The sequence below is a fragment of the Gorilla gorilla genome, chromosome 1 (genome assembly GCF_029281585.2).
Source record: "Gorilla gorilla gorilla isolate KB3781 chromosome 1, NHGRI_mGorGor1-v2.1_pri, whole genome shotgun sequence".
Lineage (NCBI taxonomy): Eukaryota > Metazoa > Chordata > Mammalia > Primates > Hominidae > Gorilla > Gorilla gorilla.
Window position 1 is genome coordinate 48,660,689 of NC_073224.2, and position 20,645 is coordinate 48,681,333.

General features: G+C 47.3%; 1 protein-coding gene and 1 long non-coding RNA gene across 2 annotated transcripts in view; one reads left to right on the forward strand and one right to left on the reverse strand.

Moving 5' to 3' along the window:
• PLXNA2 (plexin A2) overlaps positions 1-20,645 on the forward strand; it is a 222,069-nt gene that overhangs the window by 127,132 nt on the left and 74,292 nt on the right. The window contains exons 5-7 of the mRNA XM_031014522.3: positions 13,961-14,061; positions 18,249-18,372; positions 20,325-20,478. Coding sequence (XP_030870382.1) covers positions 13,961-14,061; positions 18,249-18,372; positions 20,325-20,478 — 379 coding nt within the window. The remainder of the gene's footprint in view (positions 1-13,960; positions 14,062-18,248; positions 18,373-20,324; positions 20,479-20,645) is intronic.
• On the reverse strand, positions 4,990-10,364 carry LOC129528728 (uncharacterized). The gene is made up of 3 exons (XR_008674016.1): positions 10,231-10,364; positions 6,187-6,239; positions 4,990-5,018 (listed from the first exon to the last, which is right to left on the reverse strand). It is a non-coding gene; the product is annotated as an uncharacterized lncRNA (long non-coding RNA).

Consider the following 20,645-nt stretch of genomic DNA (forward strand, 5'->3'; position numbering starts at 1 on the left):
CTCTTCTTTTTCATTCCTTCAACTCTTTTTTTTATGTGAGACAGAGTCTTGCTCTGTCATCCAGGCTGGAGTGCAGTGGTGTGATCCCAGCTCACTGCAACTTCCACCTCCCAGATTCAAGCTATTCTCCTGCCTCAGCCTCCTGAGTAGCTGGGACCACAGGCATGCACCACCACACCCGGCTAATTTTTATATTTTTGTAGAGACGGGGTTTCACCATGTTGGCCAGGCTGGTCTCAAACTCCTGAACTCAAATGATCCTGCCCAGCTTTGCCTCCCAAAGTTCTGGGATTACAGGCATAAGCACCTCGCCTGGCCCCTTTAATCCTTTCATTCCATTCATCTGGGTCAGGGGATCCAGGGTCGGGGCAGAAGAATCATGAACCTGAATCTTGAGAATCTACTCTGAAAAATTGTATGGCAGTCTGCACTTTACCTTAGAACACAGCATTATTGTATCATGGTGCCTTCGTGGATGCCTTAATTTTAACATCCAATAATATTTAACAAATGTGAAAACTGAGGCCCAGGGAGGTTAAGGGACTTGCCCGGTACAGTTGAGTATGTGGTGAGGCTGAGCTACGTTCTTCTGACCCTAACAGCTATGTCCTTTCCGTGACACCAAAAGCCTCTGCTGTGTTGTAAACATTGACTATTAAAAAATTTTAAAAGCCCTCAAGTCACCGAATGGATACTCGCAGAATACCAGGGGGCCTCAGCCACACCTAGAGAACTTTAGCATAGTGCATTTGATTAAAGAGCTTAAAATAAAACCTGGATCATTGGGCAAGTATAATTAGCTTCTCAGCAGGTATTTATAGACCTATTTCGTACAAGAAACTGAAGTGGGAGCATACAGAGATGTCTCATAAGAAGAAATAAAAAGAAGAGCCCTGTAAGTAATCTAAAAAGTTACCTACCTAAGAAGAGTATAAAAAGTGCATTAGACTCATGCCAATTGGGCAGGCAGTCAGATTCTCAGTTCAGAGAGAGAAGTAACAAAGGTTGATCAAGGAAGACTTCCTGGAGGAGGGAGGGCCCAGGGATTTGCACATGAGCGGGAGAGGGGAGGATATTTGGATTAGCAGGAATGTATGAGCAAAGGCATGGAGGCAGGACTACACAAAGCAAGAGAGGAGGCCAGCCTGGCAGGAGTGGAGCTGACATTGACCAAAGGGGTCAGGAGTGGAAACGTCAGCCTGGGTGAGGAGCAGAATTTAGAAGTCTGAAATGTCACACTGAGGTGTTTGGACTACAAACTTCATGAGATAGGCAGAGTTTTCTTGTTGTTTTATATTTTATTTTTATTGTTGTGTTTCTTTAGCTGAAAGAAACTGTGTTTTGTATTATTGGTACAAAACACTGACTCTTGAAAGCCTTCCCTGATTTGTACTTCCCTTTTGCTCCTATAGCTTTTACCATGTCTCAATCATATTGCTAATATTTCATTATAGTTTGGGAGGTGTGTCTGTCTTCCTGACAACACTATGAGTACTTTGGGATCAAGGTTGTATCTGTTCATTCTGTGAACTTAATGTCTACACAGACTATATTGTAGGTGCTTAATACATATTTATTAATAATAACTATCAGCTATCAGCAAGGTACAGGGCTTAGCATTTTCTAACCCATGCCATCCTTCATGTCTAAGAGGTGGTATGGTGTCAAAGTTGAGAACATGGGCTCTGTAGCCAGCCTGCCTGAGTGCGAGTCCCAGCTGTACAACTTACTGACTACATGACTTTAAACAACTTCACTGAGACTCTCTGTTCCTCAGTTTCTTCTTCAGCTGCAGATAAGTTTTATATAACTTATATATATAGCAGTCTGGTGGATGGATGAATGGATGAACTCAGCGGATAGACTAATGATTGAGTAAATGAATGAATAAACAAGCAAATGCACAAAGTATATGTGCCCGGTGTATTTCTACCACATTCAGGTTGACTTGGTGATAAATCAAATATATTAGAATGCAGATTCACAAGGTCACGCCAATCAACCCACACTGACTAACCCCTGGGTACAAAGCACTGAGGCCATGTGGTCATTGCTGCCTCCATGGAATGGTCTTGATCCAACTGACCAGTCTATAAAGGTTCCCAAATCAACACAGAGGCACGGGATCCAGCAAAGCCTAGGAGCTTTCCTGCCTCATATCACCACCTTGCCAGAGTTGAATGAATGAATGGCAGGGATGAATAAATGAGCTCTATACCAAAAGGAAATTAAAATGTTCCAATGTAAGTATAGGAGACTCTTGTTTCCCCTTAGGCAGAGATTTAATACATATTCTTATCCTCCATCTCCCTCCCGCTCCCTCTATCCTTCCTTCCCTCTCTCACTCTCTCTCTCTCTTTCACACACATACACACACACTCATCTACTCACTCACTGCCTCCTAGGAAGCTGTGATGGACAAGACAATTCTCTATAGTTCTGCCCAAGGGAACCAGTCACTCAGCATACCAAGAAAAGTCAGAGAGAATACTATCGTGGGGTCTGATGTGTCAGAGAGGACAAGATGCCTAAGTTTTGGATGGTTAGAAAGGAAAGCTGAGAGATAGTGGAGAAGATGCATTCCATGGTGTTTGCTGAAAACCAAAATTCTGTTTTACAGCATGAGGTTCCAGTGGCTTCTTACCTACTCAGAGTCATACAACAGTTTAGGCAGAGAGGTAGAGTCTGGTCTCAGATCCGGCACCTATGGATAATGCTGAGCTAGCCCCCTGCTTCCTTGTGTACACAGCTGTTGACCTGGTGCAGTGAAGAAGGCCTTGGGCAGTCAGGCTTTGCCAAATCTGATTCTATGTCATACCATTTGATGACACTGTCCTCCTTATGTAAAGACGACCTGGGAACATCAACGTGGGGTCCCTTCATAACTGGGGAAACAGATTCTAAGGGAAGTATCAAGGATGGAAGATTAGAAAACAAGGAGCCCCTAAGAACCCACACGTATTATCAATAACCACAAATGCCAACAGCAGAGCAGGAAGTGTTGCTGGGGACCAAGAGGCAAAAACTAGAGCTCTGTTGGGAGGCAGTGCCAGGGACTTTGCCAGAGGGAGCTAATTTTTATAGTCTCTTTCAGGAGCAGTGATGTCCTAAAGGCTCCACTTTCCCTATTATAAAAGGATTCTCCCAAACATAAATTCTGAATCCTCATCTCAGACAACACTAAAGGTGGCTTCAACCTTCTATTCAACAACAGCAAAGATGCTCTTACCCGAGCTGTCTGACCAGCTTCTTCTTGGGCTCCTTCCCCTGATGATTTCCACTCCAAACCTCACCTTCTATGCTTAAAAAGGCCATAGGCACTTTACATTAAAAAAGACCATTTGGGGCTGGGCACAGTGGCTCACACCTGTAATTCCAACACTTTGAGTTGCTCTGGCGGGCAGATCGCTTGAGCCCAGGGGTTCAAGACCAGCCTGAGCCACATGGCAAGACCCCATCGCTATAAAAAATTTAAACAATTAGCCAGGCATGGTGGCACATGACATGCCTCTAGTCTCAGCTACTCAGGAGGCTGAGGTGGGAGGATTGCATGAATCTGGGAGCCTGAGGCTGCAGTGAGCCAAGATCATACCACTGCACTCCAGGCTGGGCAACAGAGCAAGACCGCATCTCAAAAAAAAAAAAAAAAAAAAAAGAGCATTTGGGATTAACTGGAATTCCAAACCCTTCTTTCATGCTCTCTTGGAGACTGGAAGGCAAGGGAAGTAGAAATCAAAAGGGCAGGGCCCTGAGATGGGGGCCTGTTAGGCAGATGCCCAGTTCTTGGAAGAAGTCAAGCTCTGTGGTAAGGCTAGACTCAGGCTCTGTGTGTCCAGGGGCCTCACTGGAACCATGTCTGGGCAAACAACCATTGTGGAATGAATGAGTAGGAATGAGTAGGTAGGGGGCATCCCTGCCTTATCACCCCACCCCATGCCATCATCACCTTTCCCCCTCCTGGGGTAGGGCAGTCAATGTGGACCCTATAAGGAGCTTTGTAGGACCTGGCTAATCCCAGGCATCTGGTCCCCAGATGAGAGGTCTGTTTTAGTTATTTCTTAGGCCCTAGTTCCCAAAGCCTCCTCATCCCCCATTTGCTATCCCAGCTGCTTTTTCTAACTGAATAAATCCACTGTTGTCATGGAGACAACATAGTATCAGCATCTCTGTTTTTATTTTTTTTTTTTTGTAGGTCCTTCCAAAAACCAGAACTTCCTAGAAAGGGTCCTACTTCTACCTCCCTAGTATTTCTGGCATGGGAGTCTTCTCTGATAAAATATGGTTTGGTGTTTGGAGTATCTGCCTTGCCCATAAGATTTCCTACCCTTTTTGTAGTTTTACCTTGCCCAAGTTTTACCTTTATCCTTAGCAAGCTGAGCTTAATTTGACTTCTTTCAGCCAAGGATCCTGAGTTTCAGCACACTTCCAACATTGGGATTATTTAATAAAGATGGCAGTTACAGGGGCTGGATGGCTCTTCATGCAAAAGGGCAGACATAATTCTCCCCATGTCATAGATAAACAATCGTAGCTCCAAGAGGCCGGGTGGCTTCAGCAAGGTCACCCATCATAGAAGAGCAAAGCCAGGGCCCTCTGCAGCTTTTCCATGCAAGCACTGCCACCTTCAGTGGGGTCTGCATCTAGACACTGAGCATGGTAACTACCACTATTGAGCACCAGCTGTGTGCAAGTCTGTATGTACAGACATCACGTAAGCCTCAGAACAACCTTGTGAAATGGATATCAATGTCACCATTTTACAGAGAAGGAAACTAAAGCTCAAGAAAGTCCAACATCTTACTTAGTGTCATACAGCTGATAAGCATAGAAGCTGGATTGGAAACTGAGGGCTGTCCCCTTCAAAGTGCAAAACCAGTACAAAATATGGCCTCTACCTGAAAACAGGTTTCAGGAGCAGTCACTGCCCCAGCACTCATCCAAGGGTTGAATTCCACTGTATGGGGCCAGAAGTTTCTTTTCGTATTGTCCTCTCCCCTTTGACTCCTGCAGGACCTCTGCTGAGTTTTTATGAATGAGGAGGAAAAAAAATGTCATTGAAAGGTTCAACCAACTTTGGTCTCCTCTCTCTGAGTGATAGATAGGTTTAATTACTCTGAATTACTCAACCACTCTACTCTTCTCCCCCAAGTCATTAAAAATAGATTTTCTCTTTGAACTGCACTCCGCCCTCAGGTCTCCAGATAGTCAGGAGTTCTTAGGAGACAGCACCGGGGTCAGCTTCTGGTCAGAAGGTTGTGCATTGCTTTAGTTGCAATCACAGTCTCCAGAACCTCCAGCTGGTTTTCTGGGGTTTTTGTGCCTCTTTTTCCTTAATGATGTTGATCACGTGACTTTCACAGCCCAGAGGACAGGCAGGAGGCTGGGTTGGTATTTACTTTATGAGAATTTAAGGGGATCTGAATGCATGACTATTGATTGTTAAAGAAATGGATCTAACACTGAGAACAAACAATAATGAGTTCTTCACATTAATTACTGTGAAGCTGATTCATAGGAAAAACCTAAGCTGAAAGTGTGGGCTCAGAGGTGTTCTGCTTCCTGATGAGCCACAGAGATAGGTGGGACAGATATTGTCTTTATCTCAAAATAAGGAAATGAGGGCTTGAAGCATAACCAGAGTGCCCATGGCGACACAGCTGATCACTGGCAAGACCGGGACAGAAAACTTCTGCTGCGGCCACTACCCAAGCTGTGCTAACAGAGGGCTCGGTGACATTTTGTAGGAAGCTCAGATGGAAAACGTGGAGCCTGCTCACAGCCTCTTCCATTATTGTTCTGGTCCTAGTAAGCTTAAAAACAGAAGTCCAGCCAGGTGCAAAGGCTCACACCTGTAATCCCAACATTTTAGGAGCCAGAGGTAGGAGAGCCCTTGAGCCCAGGAGTTTTTGACTAGCCTGGGAAACATAGGGAGATTCTGTCTCTCCAAAAAAAAAAAATTAAATTAAATTAAATTAATTAGCCAGGTGTGGTGGCACACACCTGTAGTCCCAGCTACTCAGGAGGGCTGAGGCAAGAGAATCCGTTGAGCCCGGGAGGTAGAGACTGCAGTGAGCTGTGATTGCACCACTGTACTCCTGCCTGGGTGACAGAACAAGACTTTGTCGTTTAAAAAAAAAAAATCCCTTAGGGAATCTTTCATCCTCCCCAATCTATGTCCCTCTTCACCTTCTGGTATCACCTCTCTTGCTGTCTGGCTCCTGATTCACCCAGCTGAATCACTGTTAGAAAACAGAGAGGAGTAAAATGAGCTAAGAGATTTGCAGTGGTCAGGTGGGTGAACATAATTGTAGTGTCCAGCAGCTTGACTAGGAAGCAGAAAGATGTTCTTTCTAGGAAGAAGAATGGCCCCGGTGGCCGCTTTTGGGGCAGCTCCAGGAGAAGGGGCCTTCCCTCTGTAGTCCTTGCCTCTGTCTGTCTGGACCCCGCTGCATCTGTGTGGGAATTAAACAAACTTAGACTCCAATTTTGTTACTGTTACCCTACAAAGGATATGACCTTACCTGCATTACTTAAGCTGACACTCAGTTTTCTAATAGGTAAAATGGGACGAAGAATACCTCCCTGGAAAGGTTGGTGTAAGGATTAAATGAGGTAATCTATGTGACGTGCCTGGCATGCAGTAAATACTGGATACATGCAGCTGTTGTTATTATTGTTCCTGCTGCTTCAATCCATTCAACAAGCTCGGTCCACTGCCCAGCTCAGGGCAAGGTGGGGCCAGCCAGGAGCCTGCCAGCTGTCAGGAGACCTCAGTGCCCATCACTTCCCCCAGAACCTTAGGCAGCAGATCCAAAGGGACATGATTTCCTTGCTGCCTCCCTCACCTGCTCCCAGCAGGGGAGATTGAGATTAAGGTGTTGCTTCAGGCATCCAGTAGACATCAGCTCTTTCCTGCTGAAGGACAGAAAGTGGTGTGGGAATTTTTCTTTGGAGACTTGCTGAGCCAAAGGGGATGGAGTAAGAGGCATGTCAGGAGGGAGGGGGCCTGGACTTTCCCCAGAGGGTCTACCTTGGCTTCTCTGCCTGAGAGAATAAGGCCAGGGTCAGGGACAGGGCTGGGCCTCCCCAAACATTGGCCCACATTTCTCTCCCTGTGAGGACTCTGAATGAGTGTCAAGGGAAGGATAGTACACCAGGCTGCCAGGCAGAAAATCCACAGAAAATCAACATCTCCATGTTAGTTGCACCCATTTACAGAAGGGCTTACAAGATTTGGTGCAAGCCTGTGAAGAAGAAAAACTCCACCCACCCATTTATTCCATCAGTTAACAGCTACTGGGTACTAGGAGCTGTAGGGTGCAGAGAAGCAGAAGCCTCACCTGCCTTCAGGTTGCTTCAAGCCTCCTGATCCCTGCTCTGCTCTTGCCTCAAATCTCGCAATGGACTCCTGGGCCACCTTCTCCCTCCTCATCCTTCAGAAAGAGCCCTTGCAGTATATCTGAGAAGAGTGAACAGTCGGTCCCATCATGGGCCGTGGAGGATTCTCCTCCAGTTGGCCACTTTGCCACTCACTGCAAGTGAGGACTTAAGCGCTCTTTGGGGCCCTTAATTTCTCAGTAGATCCAATGAAAATCATAACACATAACAATACCTGTCCTCTCTTCCTCTCTGGGGAGTTGTGCAGATCAAATGAGATAATGTGTGTGAAAGCATTTCAAAAATGCCAAAACCCTCTGCCAGGATTGCTGTGACTGCGTTATTGATCTCTGTCCATACAGCAGCCCCAGCAGGGGTCTCTCTTCAATCCACCATCAGCTGCGTGTGTAAATGAGTGTCAGATCTTTTCTTGAAAACAGGTTTGGATTGGGGGAAAGAGAAGAAAGTGGCTCTGAGACCCTATAAACCTGAAGGGGTGAAGGGGTGGGCCTGCAGGGAGGGACCACCAAGAGAAGGTACAAAGGAAAGGAGAGAGGCCCAGGGAGCCAGCTCCATCAGCTTCAGCTGCTGTGTGCTCTGCCCTGAGCCCTGAGGACCAGGAGGCTGTTGATGAGGCCAACTGGTGCTCCATTCGGGCATCTGTGCCACCTCCCACCCCTGCCATCTGGCTCCCAGCCACTGAGAAGGCCTCTGTTTCTTCCCTTGTGTCAGGAGCAGGGGACACGTGTGAGGACAGGTGTACCATCTGGCAGGGCAGATTCCAGGGAAGATTCCAGGGAAGAAAGAGATTACATTCTCAATCTTGGAGGGGCCCACCAGCCTGGGGAACAATTTTCCCTTGTTCCTTTCATCCCTCTGTGTCTCTCTTGCATGATTGCAAAGGAATCTTGCAGATCGCTTGAACACTGAGTGCTCCTGCCAGAGCCCCCTGAGGCGAGCTGCCACTCTCTGTCCTCTGAGCCACGACGGTCCTGGTTCTACTTCTATTGTGGCATCTGTCCTACCATATTGAGATTATCTGTTTCCTTGGTTTTGTTCTCAACTGAACCATGGGCTCCAAGAGGGAAGAGAATGTAGCCCTGATGCCTAACAGAGGGTTGAGTACAATGTAAGTGCTCAGTAGATGTTTAAGGACTAAATGGGCCTCTGGCATGATCCACCGTCAGAATCATGTGAGGTTTTCTGCTTTCACCTCAGGTGTTTCTCCAGAAGAGCCATATAAGTGCTCAGAACCATGTGGGTCCTTCCAGGTGTCCATATAGGGTGGCAGAGATGCAGTGTTGATTCTCTGTCCCCAGGCTCACTTGGCAAAGGGCGCTTGTTCTTATGCCTACCATTGGGAAACTCTTCTGTGGAAAGGGTGATGTGTCTGCTCCTGATGGGAGTAACTGCCCAGGGGCTCTGTCCAGGATGACTCACTCTTAGGGCCTCTGAGGCCTTCCTGGCCTTACCTTGGATGGTCCAAACACTACAGGTGTGCCATGCTTTTCAAGACCTTCAGGAAAGAGGCTGGGTCCAGTGGCTTCCCTTAGTGACTTGTCCCCACTGCCTCTAATAATTATCTGATAATGTGTCTGGCTATACTGGGCCTGACACTCTGTGGGCTACTTGTGTGCTGAATTGAGAGAGTTGGTCAGGGAAGGAAAACTGCCCCACACTCTGCACTCCCTGCCAAGTCCCTCCCACATGTATCTTCAGCCCCGCTGAATCAGGCCAAGGAAGACACCAGAGACGCGGGGCCCCGGGGCCAGGAGAGCCAAGAACACAGTGTGAGTCACCTTTAATTAAGAGTATTTCTTAAGTAAATGACTTAACAGGACAGTTATATTCATTAAAGGCATAATTACAAGCCATAAGATCAAGCAGAAAAGAATGTCAAGCATGAGGGTGGAATCCAGTTTGAAGCAGCACTGCGGGTCCCGGGGAGAAGGCCATAGGGGGCAGGAGAAGGGCACCCTCCCATTGCATAATTCCCATTGCCACACTCACCCGCCAGCCCAGCCACCCCCAGATCCCAGCACTCAGAGTGGAGGGGGCCAAGGAGCCTCAGGCATAATTAAAATGCAATAATAGTAAACAAATGCTAATTAAAGTGTCATAAAGTGTCCCATTAAACTCTGAGTCAGCCCTGACAGAGGGCGCCCGATGCGGTGGACACTCTCCAGGAGAAAGCTCCCTTTCCTTCTTGAGTTTCTGAAGACATCTCCCTCCCCACCCGACCCAGCCCTAGAACAAGTGCTGGGCTGTCACCTGGGGTACACAGTGAAGTGGCTCCTGACTGCGGAGGCTTGAACTTGGTCCTTTATGGACTTCATAGATGCAGAATGATTAGAACCAATTTCTCACTGGGCATAAAGTAGTCCCCAGAGCACTGTTGCCTTCCCCTACACCCCTAAAATCCCTCTAATTCCTTCCATAGCACCAAGGAAGAGTGATATTCTGTTTCTTCCTGGCCCCAGGACCTAACATTTAAAAAGACCCATTCGGAGAGCTGGAGTCATCTATATCAGTGGTTGGCCTGCGTAAGAATCAGTTGGAAAGTTGTTAAGACCCATTTCCTGGACCCCTTCCCCAGTGTTTCTGATTTAGTGCACCCTGGATTTTCATGTTCAGTAATCTCACACGTGACACCAATGATGCTGGTTTGAGAACCATACACTGAGGGCCATTGCTCCTTGAGAGCCCCAGGCCTGCCTCATGGAGGACATTGTTTTGGCCAAGGCTAGAAGGCTTGGAGGCATCACATATTTCAGCTCTGTGGTCTTTGCAGTTCTTCCCATGGCCACCCAGACTCACATATCCAGACGTGCACCATCCCTCCCTTGCCCTTACCAAAGGTGTTTGAAGAAACCCTGCTTTCCAATGTCTGCTTATGTGGTTCTTTCCACCTGGAATGCTCTTCATCTGTCTAAATATTCTTCACCTTTTAAGGCCCGGACACATACTGTGTATACTCCGTTTAGGGCAGCACTGTCAGATAGAAATAAAATATGAGCCACAAGCATGAACTACATGTGTAATTTTAACTTTTCTAGTAGCTACATTTCAAAAAGGAAGAAGAACAGGTGAAATTAATAATACATTTAACTCAAGATAGCCAAAATATCTTTTCAACATGTCAATAAAAATTATTGATGTGATTTTTTCCCTTTTTTCTTTTCCTCACTAAATCTTCCAAATCCAGTGTGTATTGTAGACTTACAGTACATCTTAATTTGTCCTAGCTACATTTCAAACTCAATAGCCGCATGGAGCTAGTGGCTATTGTATTGGGCAGCACAGATGCAGGCAGTGTTTTCTCGTTGCTCTGAATTCCCTCAGCCCTCTTTGAATACTTGTCTTAGAACACGTATCGCTTTCTTCTTTTTATTGCTAGCCTGTTCGCAACTTGAAGGTGCTAGTTGTGTTTTAATGCTGTCGTTGTTTTTATTCTGAAGTGCCTAGCACTGGCCTGGATGGGGGACACGATCAATGAATATTGACTGACAAACGAATATAGAAGCACATGAATATAAGAGACAGAGAAGGCTCCTGGGAACATCTGACTTTGAGGGTCTCCCCCGGTCACTGTGACATTTCTTTCCTCTGGTTTGTGTGTGGCTGTTACATCTTAGAGGACAGAATAATTCAAGTTTTAGGCCACCCCCTCCACCCCTGCCAACTTATAAGTTTCCTTTTTCACTTTGCTCTTCAACTCAGTGCATTAAAAAAAAAAAAAAAAAATCACCAGGAGGGCCCAGGAAACAGGAAAAATAGTTGTGCTATTGGTTTCATGTTTGGAGAAGAACAGGGTTTCACTATCTCCGTGGCACTTGGCGTGAAAGTGGGCTTTGTTGCTGGAGACACTGCTCCCATTCAGGGCCCCTTTTCCCAGCTGCTGAGGGCTGGGCTGTGTTTTGACAGACGGGCCGAATGCAATGCAGACAGTTGTTTTAATTTGCAGCCAGATGCAGACATCACTCACAAGGAGCCCGAAACCCAAGAAAAGGAGGCTAGGCACTGGAACACCATTCTCAGGCCTCAGAGAGTGGTTCGGAGGGGGCCAGCGGAAGCCTCCCAGGCAGCCAGGGTCTCTGTTATCCCAGAGGGCTGATAGTCACCAGGCCTGGGAGAGGTACACTAGAAGGTCTCCTGCAGATACCTGTCTGAAAGGTGTTTCTTGTAGGCATCGTGGGCCGTGAGGCAGGGTTCAAGGGTTATTCTTTAAGGCAGTGTGAATTGGTGGTGGTGGCGGCTGCATGTTATCTTTTAACTGTAAAGTTGTACAGGACAAAAATCATTAACAGTCTCAAGGAGGAGTTAGGGAAACTGTGGGAAATAGAAGGCTGGAATGTCAGAATTGGCAGGGACTAATGTAGCCTTCCTCTGAGGGCAGAAATCCTTTCTTCCAGCCTTTGGGACGAATGTCACCTTGACTGCTTATGCATCCCTGTGATAGGCGTTCCTTTGGAAAGCCAAGCGGTTGCATGATGTTGAACTTTTCTGAGCTTTTCACCCATGAGTCCCACTGCAGCCATACTGCTCCCCTTCGAACACTGGAAAACAGCCTACGTGACTACTTTGAGACTCTTCATTGGACTAAATAAACATCCCAGGTTCATCTGCTGTACCTCAGACACCACTTCTGCATCCCACCCCTTCCTGGCCACCCTCCGGGAAGGATCTCTGGTTGAGCAACGCCCCTCCTAGGGCAGGTTGCGGAGACCTGAACTCCGGGCTCCCCAGTAGGGGGTGGCTTCTCTCGACCCTGATGCTGTGTGTCTATTTATGCAGCCCATGGTCAGATTAGCTTCTTTCGTTATCACCTCACCCTGTCAGGTCACATCAGATTTTGAGTTGAGTTGACTTTGAGTCAACTCAAACCCTTAGGTCTGTCACACTTGAACTATTTCAAATCAGCTATCCCCCGCCTTAAACTTAGAGTACCAGTCTTTTTTAAAGCTAAATTGCAAGATTTTACACTCATCTCCCTGCATTTCATGTTTTTATTATTAAAGGGAGGTGAGGGATGTTTAAAGCTGATCATGTCACTGACTTACAGAAAAGCCTCGTATATGCAATGTTAAGTGTGATGATGTAGGAAGGATGGGTGGGGACACCCAAGAGAGGAAAGGCAGGCTCATCTCTCTCCCCTCCCACCCACTGTACACCCTACACTTAAGTTTATACTGAACTTATCCATGATCGCTTTCGCTCATCACAATCCTTCAGCTTGGCATGTCTTTCCAGGTCTCTGCATCTGACCCCCTCTTACCCTTCAAGGCACCCCTACCCCACTGGTCACCTCTTCGCTAAGTTCCCCAAACCTTCAGCACTCACACCAATCCCACACAACAAAAACTCAGCACAATGTAGAGCAAGTCTCGGTTTGTCATTACCAACTCCCACTGGACCGTAGGGTTCTGGGAGGGCAGAATCTGTGTGCTGTTCGCTATCGTTTCTCTGTTGCATAGCACCAGAGCTCCACAGCGTTGACATCTGATAAACATTTGCTGAGTGAACAGTGTTAGGATCCATCCTGAACCTCTCAGGAGGATGCCGTGGAGGTGTCTCCATCATATCTTTTGTCCCCCTGCCAGAGGCAGAACACTGTGCTGCTGGACCACAGGTTATGTTTTTACTTTTTACACATCTGGTAGGTGGGGGACCTCTATGCCCTAACAAATAAGAACCCATTCCCATCCCAGCAAATGTTTTTGCAGCCCAGCAGCCTCCTGCCCCAGCCAGCAACAGATACCTAGGACATATCAACTGGAACACTTCAGTCCTCTGGCCCCCTTGCCTGGTCTTTATTTTCACCCCTGCTGTGCAAGTAGGGGTGAGTAATATCCAGACAGGCCCAGCTCAAGCCCCTGCAGGGCCCCAGCAGAAGACCAGGAGGAGTGTGCAAGGGCTACACTCTCTGGGGGGCAGGGTCTTGATCTACAAATTCCCACTTTCCAGGCAAGACTGAATCAGGCAGCTCTTTTCTGTGGATGTTCCCATTTAGCCAGACTTTTCAAAGGATGGGAGATTTACTAGAGAAACTGAATGCAGACATCAGAGAATGGGATAATTGGATCCAGGTGGTATATTTGGTTGGCTGTAAAGAGTCTGTGCCATACTATGAATATTATTTGATGGGAAAAGTTTCTCCTTTCCCTTTTTGAATGTTTTCTGTGTAGGCAGGATGTCTCAGCCCAAGCCCAGCTGAAAGCTCTTCAGAGATGAGTTTGTGCCACTCAATAGCCTTTCAACAGAGTTAACCATTTTCAGTACTTGCCACTGGCTTGCCCAGCTCTCGGGAGGATGCTAGCGGAGGGCAGAAATAGATGGAGCCTTTGCTGCTACCTCTCGCGAAGGCAAGAAGTCTTAGGGCTGCCACTCAGAGACACACTCGGCTTAGCCTACCTGCCTTATGCAGGTAAAGAGATTGGGGACATTGAGGCCATGACTTGCCGCCCAGTGTCACCTCTTTAGGGGAGTTGACAGTGCAAGTGTGAGTACACACAGGACTGTGTGACATACACCTGCTAGTCGTCACAGCCTAACCTCACTGTACCCTCTTTCCTCTCTCTGCCAGGTCACCAGGGTCCCCGTGGAGTCATGTGAGCAGTATACGACTTGTGGGGAGTGCCTGAGCTCTGGGGACCCTCACTGTGGCTGGTGTGCCCTGCACAACATGTAAGTTTGGGGTATACTGGAAAAGGGTTTGGCATGCAGAAGACCGGGGCTTTCCGGGAATGATGGGATATGACAGTACTTTGCAGAGAGAGAGAGGAATTGTCCTCTTCAGAGCAGTAATTCTAATCGTGGCTTCAGTGTTGAGAGCAGGAAGAGGCAAAGAGGCCATGGGTGGGCCTTCTTTCTAAGTGCAGGGTCTTTGCCTCTCTTCTTTCATTTTACTTCCAAATTCAGCCCTTCAGCTGCTCTGAAGTGAGGTGCTTATATCCTTGTGTCTTTGAAAGAACTCACAAGGGATACTGTAGTCTTTAGGTTTCCCCAAAACTTCTTCAGTGTAGCCTGAAATAGGTGCCCCTCTGTGCCAAGAGTGTGCAGATGGTGGTGCACTGGCATTGGGAGGTTTAGACTCCAGCTAGCTGCTGTGTGACCCTGGATGGGTCCCCTGACAACTCCAGGCCTCTGTTTCTCCATTGCTGTTTAGGGAAAATGCCTATTTCACAGGTGAATTGTGAAGACTAAATGAAATAATAAATGCTTTGGTAATAAGGAAGCCCAGAAAAGGCTACACAAATCAGAATAATTATCATGGACCCTATACCCTTGGGAGGACCCTTCTGGCCTCATTATTTTATGATTCCAAGAAGTTCACATCTCACTTCAACTGGCCTCATCATCTGCCATTGAATACCAACTCAATATAAATGCTAAATCACACTTAAACTTCCTAATTTGAAGAGCCCCAGGGGAAGAGAAAGGGTGAAAACCCCGAAAGACAGGAGCTGGCTAGGAATTCTGTTGCCCAATGGAGTTGGAAACTCCAGGGCTCCGTGCCAGCCAGCAAAGCATCTCCATGAAATGAGCTGGGTTTGGGGTGGAGGCGGAGGCAGAGGGCCAGAGTTCAGGGTCCTGCACAATAGCTCTTGGCTTCCAGCCTCTGCAGCAGGTGTTGGGAGGGCTCTGGAGGGAGGGAGGGAAGCTGGTGCCTCACAGATGCAAAATCTGGACTGGATTTGAGCCCGTGAATACTGGGTTCCCTGCTTGGGTTTTGGAGGTAAAAGATTGCTCAGAAAGTTTTGCAGAAATGCTCTTAGCAGACCTGGACAGTGTGTCTCCATTTAGGTCAGACAAGTGGTAAAGATGCTAATGTTGTGCCCCAGAATGGCAAAAGGGGGTAAATTTTGGTTCCCTGCAGTGAGGCTGACCCACCAGCCAGCAGGCAGGGTCTTTCCTCGAGAGAATTTCTTTCTCCAAAGAACCTGACAGCCTGCTGCCAGCTCTGTGCAAAGGGCCCTGGGCAGCCTGCCCTCTAGCTGTGCAGTGGTCATGTCCAGTGGTACCTCCTACTCCCCATGCCTCCACCACTCTGTCCTCCCAGCTTCAGTGCCTGTGGCACTTCTCCCATGTCGAACACACCAAAATTATAGATCGGGGATTATCATTTATTCAACAGCAAGGACGTCTGTTTTCCCCATCTTGAACAAGTGCCTATAGATCTATCAGCAATGCCTGGGCCTCCCCGCTGCCGCAAACCACCCGGTCTTCCTCCTGGTGCAGGTCAGCCGTGACTGCTGGAATTAGCCACATCAGAATAGTCCCAGGTTTCCTCTGTCCCCTCAACTCCTTAACTCTTTAGAGAATCCTCCCTACCTACCAGGACACTCATCTCCCAGCTTCTCCGCCCCAAGAGCTCGCGGAGAACAAGATTTTTGCTGTTTATACCCAGAGGTTTCTCTGCATCTGGTCATTCTCTTCTTCACCAGACCCTCCTGCAGTGCTCTCCCACCTGCCAAGCAGCAGCCTGGTATCAGGCATGAGGAGATGGGGGAAGCTGCAGCTCCCGGGTCCCCACGGAGGCCTCTTTAATGGAGGCCGAGGGTTGAGGAGCCTCTGAGGGGTTGGGGGGAATTGAAGCCTTCCTGTCTCTTCTGTATGCCTTGCTCTTGCAAGTGTGTTATTGTCTCCAAGGCTATTTATCTCTGTTAGGGCTGTTGCCATAAATAGTATGATAAAAAAAGAGCCATTTCAGTGAGTCAATGAGATAAAGGCTCCAGTCAAGAGCTCACTTTAGAGCTATCTTAAGGATTCACTTAAACCTCAATAATTCTTTTCTTTGACAGCATTCATATTTAGATCCATTATGTGCCTGAAAAGGAAGACGGGGAGGAGTTTGGGGGGAGTTAGAGTGCGAATCACTGCTTGATTGTGGAATCGCTAGTGTCCCGATGGCTATTTGGTTTGGACACGCTGGCACCAGCCGTGGAGCCGGTTTCCATGTGACAAGGCAGGCAGCAACCTGAAGCTCCTGAGTGCTGGTGTCACCTGCGCATCTGCCACTGTGGGCAGGGGAGCCTAGAGCCCGAGATGAAGATGTTGGGAGAAACAGCCAAACAAGCTTTCTGACAGAGGCAGCCCTGGCTGCAGCGCCTTGTCTGTCTCTCTGTCTCAAGGCATTATTTCGTGACACAAACATTTATTTAAAATATACCATGTGACAGGTAGAATATCCCAATGAATAAAACATGGCCACTGCCTTCAAATAGCCATTAATCCACTCACAAGATCATATGCACACTGTCCCACACTGCCAAGACCCTCTCCTATTTTCTTAAAAATTTCTCTGGAGGAAAATGATAATATGAATCATTATCAGCATCATTAATATTAATATTATAAGGGCTAACACTGTCATGGCACCTACTATGCGCCAGGCCATTTTCTAACCACTAACTCCTTTAATTCTTACACCAACCCTGTGAAATAGGTATTATCATCCTCCTCCTCCTTTTTTTTTTCTTTGAGATAAGGTCTCACTGTGTCACCCAGGTGAGAGTGTAGTGGTGCAATCACAGCTCACTACAGCACTCAAGTAATCTAACCAACTCAGCCTCTTGAGTAACTGGAACTAGAGGCGTGTGCCACCATACCCAGCTAATTTTTTTTTTTAGAATGGGGTCTCACTATGTTGCCCAGGTTGGTCTTGAACTCATAGGCTCAAGCAATCCTCCTCACCTTAGCCTCCCAAAGTGCTGGGATTACAGGTGTGAGCCACCATGCCTGGCCAATCCTTATTTTTTTTTTTACAGTTGAGGAAACTGAGGCAGAGAGAGATTAAGTAGCTTGTCCAAGGGGTCGCAGCTAGTAGGTAACAGGTCTGGGGTTGGAACCCAGGCTCTTTGGCCCCAAAGTTCATTTGCTTTTCCATGGCTGTGCTGCTTCTCAGGTCCCACAGGCTGCCCTCACTCTCTGGTCTCAGCATCCCACAGTGCTGTAAAGAGTCATTCTAGGGCCGGGTGCGGTGGCTCACACCTGTAATCTCAGCACTTTGGGAGACTGACGCGGGTGGATCACAAGATCAGGAGTTTGAGACCATCCTGGCCAAGATGGTGAAACCCCGTCTCTACTAAAAATATAAAAATTAGCCGGGCACGGTGGTGGGTGCCTGTAATCCCAGATACTCAGGAGGCTGGGACAGGAGAATTGCCTGAACCTGGGAGGCGGAGTTTGCAGTGAGCTGAGACCCTGCCACTGCACTCCAGCCTAGGCAACAGAGCAAGACTCTGTCTCAAAAAAACAAACAAACAAACAAAAATAACAGAGTCATTCTGAGGCAGGAAAACAGGGTCTGGAGGCAGGGAACATAAGGCTGATTCACACTTCAGCTCTGACAGAAAATATCCTCTCCATAGGCGTACACTGGCTGTAAATGACTTTGTAACTTTACTTCATCCTCTTCATTTACATAAGACATACTCCAAGCAGAGGGTATTTAAACTCCCCAAAATTCTATAACAGGGCCTTTGAGCCCCTATGCTCAGGCCCGCTCCCGCACTGTGGAGTGAACTTTCATTTTCAATAAATCCCTTCATTCCTTCCTTGCTTTGTTTGTGCATTTTGTCCAATTCTTTGTTCAAGATATCAAGAACCTGAACACCCTCCACTGTTAATTCTTTATGTCGAAACTGGATCTCTCATGTTGGGTATTAATCCTCTTCCCTCTCAGTCTGTCCTTAACTGCGAACGGAGACTGTCTGAGAGTCACCAAAGCCCTCTGGAGTACAGTAAAAGTCTTCTTGAGAAGACAGGACACAGGCCTCAGGGCAGCAAACTCCCATCCTGCCCAGGGGACAATGGAGCCAAACAGATGGGTCCCAGAGGCCTGACCTCTTGTGAATCTGTGTTTATGGCAGGTGCTCCCGCAGGGACAAATGCCAACAGGCCTGGGAACCTAATCGATTTGCTGCCAGCATCAGCCAGTGTGTGAGCCTTGCAGTGCATCCCAGCAGCATCTCAGTATCTGAGCATAGCCAGTTGGTAAGTAACTCATCCAGGGGCATGGGGAGAGGGAATACAGTGCATGCACCTGTGTGGGTGTGCTCCATTCACGCTTGCACAAGTATCTGTAAATTGATCAGACTTTAAATCCAGTAAGGAGACTTTATGTTTATAGCAAATGTATGGCAATGCCTATTGTAAAGGGCATAGTCATTCTCCAGTTTCCCTGCAAATTCATTACCCATTGATCTGTTTTGTAAATCTAGATTTTGCATTTAGTAACAAACATCTGCAACATAATGCAATCCAATACCAAATAACACATTCTTCAGTATCTGCTGCATTTACAATTCTCCACTCGCTGCACTCTTAAAGAAATCTGCGAGTTGCATGTGTGTATGTGTGTGTGTGTGTGTGTGTGTGTGAGAGAGAGAGAGAGAGGAAAGAATAAGAGCAAGAAAGAGGCTGCCTCAATTCGAAGTCAGTGTATGCTTAAAGAGAATATTAAAGAGAATAAAATAGCCCTTAACTATCTGTCAAGGTACAACCCAAAATATTTCATGTCCTCAGGCCCTGCATTATTATTTCATTCTGAAGGTTTTATGAGCATTCACGAATGTTAATTAGTTAATGAACGTTCCAAGATTTCAGTTCATTCATCCCCACCAGGAGCTTTTGGCTCCAAGGGAGCTGAGGAAACAAACAGGGGAGTTTGTACCTAAGTCTCTTGGCCCCATGGAAACGAAACTGGGGCAGAGATTCAGCAGCAAACAAATGTATGGAAAGGTTAGGTGATGCCCACTGAGACTGAGAAACCCATTGCAAATAACACCACTGGGTATTGATAGGAAGATAGAGGGAAACCTACAGGCTGGGCACGGTGGCTCACGCCTGTAATCCTAGCACTTTGGGAGGCTGAGGTGGAGAGGGTTGCTTGAGCCCAGGAGCTCAAGACTAGCCTGGGCAACATAGTGAGACCCTGTCTTTACTAAAAATTTAAAAAATAAAACAAAGGGAAACCTACCTACGCCATCACGGTCCTCAGCTTGGAGGCCACTGAGATGTCATCACCATGAACCCTATGGGCACACCTCATGGGCAGAGGAAACCAGTCGCCTTTCTTACCTATTCAAATACCACTTAGATGCTGTATTGTGGTAATTTGAGTACAAACTCATTTAAAAGTGCAATGGATTTAGAGCAGCATTTTGCCATTGAATATTTTCTCAATCGGCAGATTCCTCAGAGAGTCTGTGATATTTTTACTGTTAAAAGTAGGGTCTTCAAATTCAAAAAAGCTGAAAACCGCTGGCCTAGATGATTGGAACCCATAGGTAATAGCAGACATCAAGCAGTTGGTGGCCACTTCTCTGATCCCCTGAGCTCCTTATGAACCTACTGGTCCATTTCAAGGGAGCTGCTAGAGAACAGAGAGCCCACATGGAACAGAGAAGCACAAACTCTAGGGAACACACAGCCTTTAGAAGCAGCCTCTTGATGAACGACAGCCAAGGTGAGGAGCTAGCTATCTTCCACCAACCTAGTGAGCTCCTGGTAAACCTCCAGGTTGGTGATATATTACTCCCATGAGCCATGGCTAAGGCCTTGTCTGTGAAGGGCTCGGCTCATGACTTGCTTTCAAGTTTGCGTGGTGCCTTGCAATTAATTTTCATGTCAAAATGAACAGGGGCTTAGATGGATTTTGGTACCTTTCCCTCTAGCGCCCCCACCCCTAGGGCTTTCTAATGCTGGAGAAGATGGAAACATTAATTAATGATAATATTAATAAAGACCACTGACCCTACACACATTGAATAATTAATGACTGTAACTTCAGTGTTCAAAGCTGGAAGACCACTTAGACCAACATCCTTCTTTTATAGATGAGGTCAGGGGAGATCAGTGAGCAAAGTGGGTCACAGCAGGGCTGGGTCTGGAGCCCAGGTCTCCTGAGGTCTTTCTTTGGCATCATCTCTTTGCTCCTCCCACAGCTCAGCCTGGTAGTGAGTGATGCTCCTGATCTATCTGCGGGTATCGCCTGTGCCTTTGGGAACCTGACAGAGGTGGAGGGGCAGGTGTCCGGGAGCCAGGTCATCTGCATCTCACCTGGGCCCAAGGATGTCCCTGTCATCCCGTTGGATCAAGGTAAGAAATATCTGCCATGAGAGCCACAAATGAGGGGCTTCTCTATACTGAGGGAGCTGGGGGTCACAAGAACTAGGCACAGAGTCTTCTTATACCAGATACTAATATTGGCTTAGACAGCTTGTTTAAGTTTGAAAGCAAACTGTCATGCCCCAAAGTGAACTTCG